Source organism: Macaca fascicularis, chromosome 15 (genome assembly GCF_037993035.2).
Source record: "Macaca fascicularis isolate 582-1 chromosome 15, T2T-MFA8v1.1".
Lineage (NCBI taxonomy): Eukaryota > Metazoa > Chordata > Mammalia > Primates > Cercopithecidae > Macaca > Macaca fascicularis.
In genome coordinates, this window is record NC_088389.1 from 2,382,106 (window position 1) to 2,392,519 (window position 10,414).

The following is a 10,414-nucleotide window of genomic DNA, read 5'->3' on the forward strand; positions in this document are numbered from 1 at the left end:
GGGGTCTGAGACATTTAATAAGAAGGTACCTCTCCACCCACTGTCCTCTGGGGCAGCCGGCAGAATATCCCCCGCCCCAGGTGGCAGGGCCCTGATCTGAGGCTGGGGGCTCACGGGGGATGGGCGGCAGGCATCCCACCGGCGGGGCATCTCTCAGGGCACTGACTTCTCAGCACTGGAGCTGCGCGCCAGCCTCACCGCCTCACTTCTGCAGCAGAGACGAGACTCAGCCGGTGGCAGTGGCCCCCCTCACCGTGCCGCCATGCTTGCCCTGCTGTGCACTCACCATCCAGGACGTGGAACTGGTCTGCAGCCTCGCAGAAGCCTGGGGGCCCAAAGCAGGGGTCAGGCTGGACATCAGCCCAGAGAGTAGGGGTGGCTGAGCCGGGGACCTGCTGGGGACACTCACCATACTTGGGGAAGTAGAAGATCTGGTCCTCAGTCAGGTGGGCCTCCCGGACCCGCTGCTCAAACCCACTCAGGACCGAGTCGCTCACAGGGAGTGAGCGGGCTGCGGGGCAGACAGGGCTCCTGGGGTCCCAGCACCAGGCGGTGTGGAATGGGGTCTGTGTGTCCCCTGCCCCCTCGGGGCCCTCTCCCTGCCCCCACACCAGGCCTGTCTGTCACTACTCCTCCCTGGGCCTCTGCTTAGCAGGAGGGTCAGGATGGGAGAGAGGAAGGGTGTGTCCCCCTGGACTCAACCAGCCCCCCCGAATGGCCCAGTGTGTGCAGAGCTTGAGCGCCTGCCTGCCTGGTCAAAGAGGCCGGCCCCCACATACCGTAGAGCTTCACTGACAGCTGCCCCGCCCGCTCCAGGTACAGGACAGCGAAATTCTGGTAGTCGGTCTCAGCGACAACCACATGCACAGCCCCTCGGGCGCCTCGGGCTGGGGCAGAGCCACGGCAGCCACGTCAGAGAGCCACGGCGGCTGCGTCACCACCCACCCACATGCCCTGCGGTCCCTGCCTCACCTTGAAGCAGGAAGCGGCCGAGGACCCCTGTGTCTCCATACAGCTGGCGCACCTGCCAGCAGATCCCATCCCTGGGGGGGCAGGGAGGAGGCACCGCAGGCTGGGGGACCCCAACCAGGAACCCTAGTCCAGGCCACAGTCGGGGTGGGGTCAGGGGCCAGGGCAGGGCTGAAGTCCGGGGGCTGAGAGGAGGGTTGGGGTTAGGGTGCAGGGCTGCTCTGGGACTCACAGCTTTCGGAAGGTGCTGACAGCCATGGCTGTGCCCTGGGGAGCCACGTGCAGTGTGGTGGCCTCAGCCCGGTGGCCCTGCTCCTGCAGGAAACGGCAGGCAGAGCCCACAGCCACAAGGAGCCAGGTCCCTGCAAACTGGGGACAGGCCATGGGAGGACTCGAGGGCACTGTGGGAGGGCCCCTCACCTGCCTGCCTCTACCCCCAAAACAACTTCACCTGCTTCCCTCTACACCCCCAATAACTTCCCCTGCTTCCCTCTCCCCGCCAACAACTTCTACCTGCCTCCCTCTGCCCCCTACAACTTCACCCTCTCCCCCGACACACAACTTCTACCTGCTTCCCTCTACCCCCTACAACTTCACCATCTCCCCCCCGACACACAACTTCTACCTGCCTCCCTCTACCCCCTACAACTTCACCCTCCCCCCACCACACACAACTTCTACCTGCCTCCCTCTACCCCCTACAACTTCACCCTCCCCCCACCACACACAACTTCTACCTGCCTCCCTCTACCCCCTACAACTTCACCCTCCCCCCACCACACACAATTTCTACCTGCCTCCCTCTACCTCCTACAACTTCACCCTCCCCCGCCGACACACAACTTCTACCTGCCTCCCTCTACCCCCTACAACTTCACCCTCCCCCCCCCGCCAACACAACTTCTACCTGCCTCCCTCTACCCCCTACAACTTCACCCTCCCCGCCCCGCCACACACAACTTCTACCTGCCTCTCTCTACCCCCTACAACTTCACGCTCTCCCCCCGCCACACACAACTTCTACCTGCCTCCCTCTACCCCCTACAACTTCACCCTCCCCCCCCAACACACAACTTCTACCTGCCTCCCTCTACCCCCTACAACTTCACCCTCTCTCCCGACACACAACTTCTACCTGCCTCCCTCTACCCCCTACAACTTCACCCTCCCCCTGACACATAACTTCTACCTGCCTCCCTCTACCTCCTACAACTTCACCCTCTCCCCCCTCCACACACAACTTCTACCTGCCTCCCTCTACCTCCTACAACTTCACGCTCTCCCCCCGCCACACACAACTTCTACCTGCCTCCCTCTACCCCCTACAACTTCACCCTCCCCCCCCAACACACAACTTCTACCTGCCTCCCTCTACCCCCTACAACTTCACCCTCTCTCCCGACACACAACTTCTACCTGCCTCCCTCTACCCCCTACAACTTCACCCTCCCCCTGACACATAACTTCTACCTGCCTCCCTCTACCTCCTACAACTTCACCCTCTCCCCCCTCCACACACAACTTCTACCTGCCTCCCTCTACCTCCTACAACTTCACGCTCTCCCCCCGCCACACACAACTTCTACCTGCCTCCCTCTACCCCCTACAACTTCACCCTCCCCCCCCGACACACAACTTCTACCTGCCTCCCTCTACCCCCTACAACTTCACCCTCCCCCCCCACCACACACAACTTCTACCTGCCTCCCTCTACCCCCTACAACTTCACGCTCTCCCCCCGCCACACACAACTTCTACCTGCCTCCCTCTACCCCCTACAACTTCACCCTCTCCCCCGACACACAACTTCTACCTGCCTCCCTCTACCCCCTACAACTTCACCCTCCCCCCACCACACACAACTTCTACCTGCCTCCCTCTACCTCCTACAACTTCACCCTCTCCCCCCTCCACACACAACTTCTACCTGCCTCCCTCTACCCCCTACAACTTCACCCTCTCCCCCCTCACACAACTTCTACCTGCCTCCCTCTACCCCCTACAACTTCACCCTCCCCCCTGCCAACACAACTTCTACCTGCCTCCCTCTACCCCCTACAACTTCACCCTCCCCCCCGCCACACACAACTTCTACCTGCCTCCTTCTACCCGCTACAACTTCACCCTCCCCCCCCGCCACACAACTTCTACCTGCCTCCCTCTACCCCCTACAACTTCACCCTCTCCCCCCCGCCACACAACTTCTACCTGACTCACTCTACTGCCCCCCACAACTTCACGTTCCTCCCTCTACCCCCCACAACTTCTACCTGCTGAGCATCAAAATTGGCCTTGGGCTGGATTGTGCTGATGGCGGATGGGGGCCGGGGTGGCCTCTGAGGCCTCTGGCCCAGCGAGCCAGCTGTCAGAAGCAGAATCAAGAGGATCGCAGTCCCAGGGGGCAGCATGGTGGCGGCGGCAGGGTGGCAGGACTGTGGGAGGCCAAGGGTAGCACCACCAAGTCCCAGGACAGAGTCTACTGTGCAGTCACAGAGCCCGGCCCAGGAAGTCCATGTCCATCCCTTGCCTCCCTAACCCCAGCCCTAGGCCAGCCCCACATCCCACCCCCAGCTTTCTCGTGAGCCCAGCTTTGATCTGCACTTCCCGGCAGGGCCCTGGCACCATGTCCTATGTACAAAGTCCGAGTTGACCTCTGGTTGTTTATCCATTTCCCCTGCACCCTTGATTTCCACTGACAGTCCTTAGCCCTTTGCACATTATCTTCCTTAAACCATCACCCAGTGGTTTTAGCTCCATGACCAACGTCACGGGGTTCATGAAGCCACTTGCTCAGGGCCCGGAAACAGGGAGCGCCGGAGGCGGGTCCCGAACCAGGGGTCTTTGAGTGTCGCCCGCAGCCCCGCCCACGACCGCCGCTCGTTGGCCACAAGGGGCGCTGTTCCCAACGCGCCCGAGTGCGCGCAGGCGCACGAAGAAAAGCCGGCCGGGCCGCCGAGGCCCGAGGCGCAGGCGCACGAGGGGCGGACGCGGGCTGCCCGCGCTCTCTGCCTTCCTCGGCCATCGATGCCTCGGAGCTCGTGGCGTCGGGCCTGGCGGGTTCCCCGGTGGGCGGGGGCGGCCGTCCGAGCGGCTGCGGCGGCGGAAGCGGGTCCGGGCCGCGCGGGGCGGGGGCGGTGCAGCGGGCGGAGGCGGCCGTGGTGAGTGCGCCTGCGGCCCTCGGGGGTCCCGCCTCGTCGGCCCCGCCCGCCCTGGGCGACTGCAGAAGCCCCGAGGCCGCCCGTGCGCGCGTCCCCGCCGGCCGCCCCGAGCCAGCCGGGCAGGGTTTCTCCAGGGCCGCAGGGCGGAGGCCACTGCCCGGCCGCCCCGAGCCTCCCCTCGGCGGAAGCCCGTCCCCGGACGGCGCCCGGTGTCCCCGTGCTTCGCGAGCGGCGGTCCGGGCCCCGGCGGGCTGAGGGGCGCCCGCTGCCGGCCGCAGGAGGCCGGGGGATGGCGCGGCGGAGCGGGGACGGCCCGGCCCGCCCGGAGCTGCCGGGTCCTTGGTTGGACGGCGGTGCCCGGGCGTCCCCTGCAGACACCCAGCCCCGTGGAACTCCCGGCAGGACGGTTGGGGCGGGAGGAACCGGGCGCCCGCTCTCGGTCTCCCTTCTCGGGCCTGGGCTGAGGGCAGCCGTTGGTGGGTTTCAGGGCCGCCTGGGCAGAATGTCACGATGGACGAGGGCGGCACGCCCCTGCTCCCCGACAGCCTCGTCTACCAGATCTTCTTGAGCCTGGGCCCGGCCGACGTGCTGGCCGCGGGGCTGGTGTGCCGCCAATGGCAGGCCGTGTCGCGGGACGAGTTCCTGTGGAGGGAGCAGTTCTACCGCTACTACCAGGTGGCCCGCGATGTGCCCCGACACCCAGGTCAGTGGCGTGCGGGGCCCCTGCCCACGTTCTGCAGCCAGGGCCCCGGGCTCCTGTGTTTGGGGGTCAGCCTGGCTGGGGGCCTGCCCCGCGGCCCCGAGTGTCCATCCTCACACCCTCACCCTGATAGAGGTCTGTCGGACACAGCCCAGGCCCCCCTCAGAGCATGGGGGCCAGAGGGTTCATTGGGTCACTTGGGGGGTGGGGGGTACAGGTGTCTCTGTGAACTGCAGGGTTGTATCCCCCAGCCAAGGCCTATGCCATGGGTAGTGGGTTCCAGGGGCACCACGGGGCCTGCCAGGACTGCTGGGGCCACACTCTGACCTTGACTGTGAGGAGGAAGGCCTGGGCCCAGGACTGACACTGCCCACCCACAGCGGCCACGTCCTGGTACGAGGAGTTCCAGCGGCTGTATGACACGGTGCCCTGCGTGGAGGTGCAGACGCTGCGGGAACACACGGACCAGGTCCTGCACCTGAGCTTCTCCCATTCGGGGTACCAGTTCGCGTCCTGCTCCAAGGACTGCACTGTGAAGGTGAGGATGGCCAGGTGTCCTGCACATCCCACCCAGCTGCCCCGAAAGCACGGAGGTCCCAGGACCCAGGCGTTCCAACCAGGTGGGAAGGGAGGGTCAGGCCAAAGGTGACACAGCAGCTTCCTGCATCCAGCGGAGGGACCACAGGATCAGGAGCGGTGCAGGGTGGCCCTGAGGGCTGAGGAGAGGGTCCCACAGGGGCAGGCTCCTACCCTCTATACCGATGCTCTCAGAGTGGATGACAGTGGCTTCAAGGAGTCCCTGCCCCCTGGTGGCCTCTGAGCAGGGCTGGCAGAGCTGGGGCCTCATGGCGCTGTGGTAGCAGGCCCCTGCCCCGCGACCTGGCCAGGCAATCACCATGGCCACCCCCGCCGTGCAGATCTGGAGCAACGACCTGACCATCTCGCTGCTGCACAGCGCGGACATGCGGCCCTACAACTGGAGCTACACCCAGTTCTCCCAGTTCAACAAGGACGACTCGCTGCTGCTGGCCTCGGGGGTGTTCCTGGGGCCGCACAACTCCTCATCTGGCGAGATCGCTGTCATCAGCCTAGGTGAGCATGGGTGCCAGGTGCCGGGTGGGCCCTGCCCCTGCCCCCGCGCCCCCCCTCCTCCGCCCCTCCCCCACGCCGACAGCCTGTCCAGCCCTGGCCTCCCCACAGACTCCTTCGCGCTGCTGTCCCGCGTGCGGAACAAGCCCTACGACGTGTTTGGTTGTTGGCTCACCGAGACCAGCCTCATCTCGGGGAACCTGCACCGCATCGGAGACATCACCTCCTGCTCGGTGCTGTGGCTCAACAACGCCTTCCAGGTGCGGGCGGGGTGGGACAGGGCTGGGCTGGGGGCAGGGTTGCCATCCCCAGGGCCTGGCGCCCACCTGGCGTGTGCCCCCGCCCTCAGGACGTGGAGTCAGAGAATGTCAATGTGGTGAAGCGGTTGTTCAAGATCCAGAACCTCAACGCCAGCACCATCCGCACAGTGATGGTGGCCGACTGCAGCCGCTTCGACAGCCCTGACCTCCTGCTGGAAGCCGGCGACCCGGCCACATCCCCCTGCCGCATCTTTGACCTGGGCGGCGACAACGAGGAGGAGGTGGCTGGCCCGGCCCCCGCCCATGCCAAGGAGGGCTTGCGGCACTTTCTGGACCGCGTGCTGGAGGGGCGGGCGCAGCCACAGCCATCGGAGCGCGTGCTAGAGACCAAGGTGGCCGAGCTGCTGGCCCAGGGCCACACCAAGCCCCCTGAGCGCAGTGCCACAGGCGCCAGGAGCAAGTACCTCATCTTCACCACTGGCTGCCTCACCTACTCCCCACACCAGATCGGTACACCCCTGCCGCCATGCTGCCCGCCTCGGTCCTAGCAGCTTGGGGGAGGCCGGGCAGGGGTCCTGGGGGGCAGACGGCAAACAAGTTCACAGGCACAGCTGGGATCATTCACTCACCCCGGGGTCACAAGCCCAGACCTGGCCTCGTCTGGGGTCTGCGGGATGAGCGGTGAAAACAAACAGGCAGGCCCGCTGGCCAGTGAGCAGCTGAGGGGCCTGATTCAGGTCTGGGGCCCCCGGAGCAGGCAATGCCCGCGGACCTCTGCGGTGCCCACAGCCCCAGAGACACTGTTGGGGTAGGGGGCTGTCCTGGAGTGACGTCCCCGGGGCACTGGGCAGGGACCCTCACCGCAGCCCTCCCTGCAGGCATCAAGCAGATCCTGCCACACCAGATGACAACGGCGGGGCCCGTGCTGGGCGAGGGCCGGGGCTCTGATGCCTTCTTCGACGCGCTGGACCACGTCATAGACGTGCACGGGCACATCATTGGCATGGGCCTGTCGCCCGACAACAGGTGGGCCTCTTGCCAGTGTCCCAGGCGGGGTGCCCGCAGGCGGCCCATACCTAGCACAGTGCCCCTCGCCCAGGTACCTGTATGTGAACAGCCGCGCCTGGCCCAGTGGTGCGGTGGTGGCTGACCCCATGCAGCCGCCACCCATCGCGGAGGAGATTGACCTGCTGGTGTTCGACCTCAAGACCATGCGGGAGGTGAGGCGGGCTCTGCGTGCGCACCGCGCCTACACGCCCAACGACGAGTGCTTTTTCATCTTCCTGGACGTCAGCAGGGACTTCGTGGCCAGGTGCAGGGCGCAGCGTGGTGCAGGGCGGGCGTGGGCGCAGCAGGCGGGCGACCGGCTCATCCAGGCGCTGTTCTGCAGTGGGGCCGAGGACCGGCACGGCTACATCTGGGACCGCCACTACAACATCTGCTTGGCCAAGCTGCGGCACGAGGACGTGGTCAACTCAGTGGCCTTCAGTCCCCAGGAGCAGGAGCTGCTGCTCACGGCCAGCGACGATGCCACCATCAAAGCCTGGCGCTCCCCACGCACCGTGCGCGTCTTCCAGGCACGTCGTCCGCGGCCTCGCGCCTTCTTCTCCTGGCTTGCCAGCCAGAGGCGCTGAGGGGTGCTGCAGGGTGCACTGGAGCCGCTGGGACCCCTCGACGCCACCCAGGCTCTGTGGTTCTTTACCGAGCGGGAGAGGTGGAGACGCTTGTAGCAGTTACGCCTTAGGAAGGGGACAGCCAGGCCCCGCCACGCTCTCACACGCAAACCTGCTCACGCAGCTGTGATGCTTGGCACAGGGTGGCCAGTGAGGTTGGAACCCAAGGTCCCCTTGGCCTCCTGGCCAGCTTGGGGTGCACAGGATACTGGGGGTGCCGCTCCTCGCTCATCCCTAGGCTAGGGGTTCACCCGCCCCAGCTGGCCTCAGCTGGGGCACCCTCGGCTGGTCCTGCGGGGCCCTGGACAGTGGCCCAGCAGTGGCAGAGGCTGCTGGCTCTGGCAGCCTGGCTGTGGTTGTGCGCCCGGGGCTTGGGAGTGGCCAGTCACACTGCTGTGGGCCCGAATGTGTTGCATGTCCACGCACCACCCGTTCAGGGCCCTGAATAAACAGTTGGCAACAGCACGTTGTTGTTCAGTCTCTGTCTGCAGGGAGGGAGACCATGGGCCCCACTGGCACAGTGGAGCGGATCTCGTCACTACTGACGGGTGACGTCACCGCTGGCATAGTGGCCCCACTGGAGTGGTTGTTGCAGTCATTGCTGACAAGTGACATGTGCGTCTGAGGTCATGTACTGGTGCCAGACTGTCACACTGCCCTGTCCCCCCTCTGTGACATCCAGGGAGATGCCTGGCACATCTGCCAGGGCTGGCAGCATGGAGGGCCTGCTGTCTGATTCCAGGGTCAGTAGGCCGCGTCGCTCCCAGTGCCAGGGCAGCCTCCACAGTCAGTCCCGTCCTTGAGGGAGTGCCTCGGCTGCTGGGGGCAGGGAGGGTGTTGGGCAGAGCTCCTCAGAGTTCATGCCGAGGAGGAAGGGACCAGGGGCCCAGAAGTGGCAGCAGAGGTGCAGCTCCAGCTGGACGTTGCAGGCTTTGTCAGAGCTGCACCGGAGCTCAGGGGGCCCAGGGTGATGGTGGTGACAAGACGGCAGGAGGAGAGCCTGGCATCCGGGTCCGCTGCCCGTTACAGGAAGCACACGGAGCTTGTGGCTCCACACATGGCAGCAGGCAACCCCGTACAGAAAAAGGACGCAGAGGAGACGAGTGAGTATCGAGGTGATGGTTCCCGGAGCCACATGGGCTGCAGGGCTTGGTAGAGACCCTGGGGCCGAGCCCCAGTACCGACGGGGTCAGGGACGGCACCACCAACACAGGCTGCGCCACCCAGAGGGATGGGGCCTCTGTCCCGCTAACTCCTGGTCTCCAGCTGGGAGGGGACCTCTGCAGTTCATAATAAGACTCCTAACGTGGGCAAGAACAAGGAAAGGAAGGAAGACACACCAAAGACCCCCCGACAAGATGAGCTGCGCTGAGACTGAGACCCTCAGAAAAGAGCTGACAGATTCTGCAAACGGAAACATGCCACGGGCAGGCTCCGAAGAATTGAGCCATTTCCTGGAAAGGGTTTAGCTACGTTCACATTCAGGGAGACTGACAAAGACACCTCTATGCACCATACAACAAAAGCGGGCGCAGAAATGAAGAGGACGTGGACATTTCAAAATAAAAAGGGAGCCAATTAGACACTAGAAAATGACACGGCGAGTGACTGCACCAAAAACTTGAATAGGCCGGGCGCGGTGGCTCACGCCTATAATCCCAGCACTTTGGGAGGCCGAGGCGGGTGGATCACGAGGTCAGGAGATCGAGACCATCCTGGCTAACACGGTGAAACCCCGTCTCTATTAAAAATTTAAAAAAAAATTAGCCAGGCGTGGTGGCGGGCACCTGTAGTCCCAGCAACTCAGGAGGCTGAGGCAGGAGAATGGCTTGAACCCGGGAGGTGGAGCTTGCAGTGAGCTGAGATCGCACCACTACACTCCAGCCTGGGGGACAGAGACTCTGTCTCAAAAAAAAAATAAATAAATAAAAGGCTTGATACATGGAAAGCACTGGACCAGATAGACTTGTGAGGACCAGGTAGCAGAAGATGGCACAGAGGAGATGAAAGAAACACAGCCCTGGGAGGGAAATGGAGCGGCATGCATGCCCCCACCCCATCTACAGGGTGGGGGTGGAGACCCAGTATTTAAAGAGAAAGTGACTGAATTACCGAAAGAAAAGTCCTCAGAAAATACGTGCTGAGGTCAGGCCGGGTCTGGTGGCTGGGATTACGCCTGTAATCCCAGCATTTTGGGAGGCCAAGGTGGGTGGATCACTTGAGGTCAGGAGTTTAAGACCAGACTGGCCAAAATGGTGAAACCCTTTCTGTACTAAAAAAATAAAAATAAAAACAATTAGCTGAGTGTGGTGGCACACGTCTCTAATCCCAGCTACTCAGGGGGCTGAGGCAGGAGAATTGATTGAACCCGGGAATGAGATGAGATTGCAGCACTGCACCCCAGCCTGGGCGACAGAGTGAACCCTGTGAAACTGCAGCGATGAAACTCGTACACGTGGCCTGCAGCAGCTGCCGGAGAGCCGGAGAGCCGGGTCGGGGAGCAGCAGCACGATCCCAAGTTTCACAGAACTGGGATGACCTTATGTCCATGACCTGAACTCCACG

General features: G+C 63.9%; 2 protein-coding genes and 1 long non-coding RNA gene across 3 annotated transcripts; 2 read left to right on the plus strand and 1 right to left on the minus strand.

The window, feature by feature from the left end:
* C8G (complement C8 gamma chain) lies at window positions 1–3,452 on the minus strand. The gene is made up of 7 exons (XM_065529814.1): window positions 3,240–3,452; window positions 1,202–1,338; window positions 973–1,043; window positions 780–887; window positions 410–511; window positions 287–325; window positions 1–208 (listed from the first exon to the last, which is right to left on the minus strand). Exons 1-7 carry the CDS (start codon window positions 3,375–3,377, stop codon window positions 195–197), a joined length of 609 nt encoding a protein of 202 aa, XP_065385886.1. The 5' UTR covers window positions 3,378–3,452; the 3' UTR covers window positions 1–194.
* A 581-nt stretch (window positions 3,453–4,033) lies between these two features.
* FBXW5 (F-box and WD repeat domain containing 5) lies at window positions 4,034–8,314 on the plus strand. The gene is made up of 9 exons (XM_045374101.2): window positions 4,034–4,127; window positions 4,615–4,830; window positions 5,208–5,365; window positions 5,745–5,919; window positions 6,028–6,176; window positions 6,266–6,686; window positions 7,055–7,202; window positions 7,276–7,488; window positions 7,567–8,314. The coding sequence occupies exons 2-9, from the start codon at window positions 4,638–4,640 to the stop codon at window positions 7,808–7,810; spliced, it is 1,701 nt and encodes a 566-aa protein (XP_045230036.1). The 5' UTR covers window positions 4,034–4,127; window positions 4,615–4,637; the 3' UTR covers window positions 7,811–8,314.
* Window positions 8,315–8,702: 388 nt separating this feature from the next.
* LOC141408576 (uncharacterized) lies at window positions 8,703–9,418 on the plus strand. The gene is made up of 2 exons (XR_012424088.1): window positions 8,703–8,952; window positions 9,116–9,418. It is a non-coding gene; the product is annotated as an uncharacterized lncRNA (long non-coding RNA).
* Window positions 9,419–10,414: the final 996 nt, after the last annotated feature.

Bases quoted from the DNA above. Each gene is read 5' to 3' on its own strand.
- FBXW5 (XM_045374101.2), top strand. From the start codon at position 4,638: ATGGACGAGGGCGGCACGCCCCTGCTCCCCGACAGCCTCGTCTACCAG. The intron at 5,366-5,744 runs GTGAGGATGGCC...CCCGCCGTGCAG, and splicing joins CCAAGGACTGCACTGTGAAG to ATCTGGAGCAACGACCTGAC. The intron at 7,489-7,566 runs GTGCAGGGCGCA...GCTGTTCTGCAG, and splicing joins AGCAGGGACTTCGTGGCCAG to TGGGGCCGAGGACCGGCACG.
- C8G (XM_065529814.1), bottom strand. From the start codon at position 3,377: ATGCTGCCCCCTGGGACTGCGATCCTCTTGATTCTGCTTCTGACAGCT. The intron at 512-779 runs GTATGTGGGGGC...TCTGCCCCGCAG, and splicing joins GCTGTCAGTGAAGCTCTACG to CCCGCTCACTCCCTGTGAGC. The intron at 326-409 runs GTGAGTGTCCCC...TTGGGCCCCCAG, and splicing joins CTTCTACTTCCCCAAGTATG to GCTTCTGCGAGGCTGCAGAC.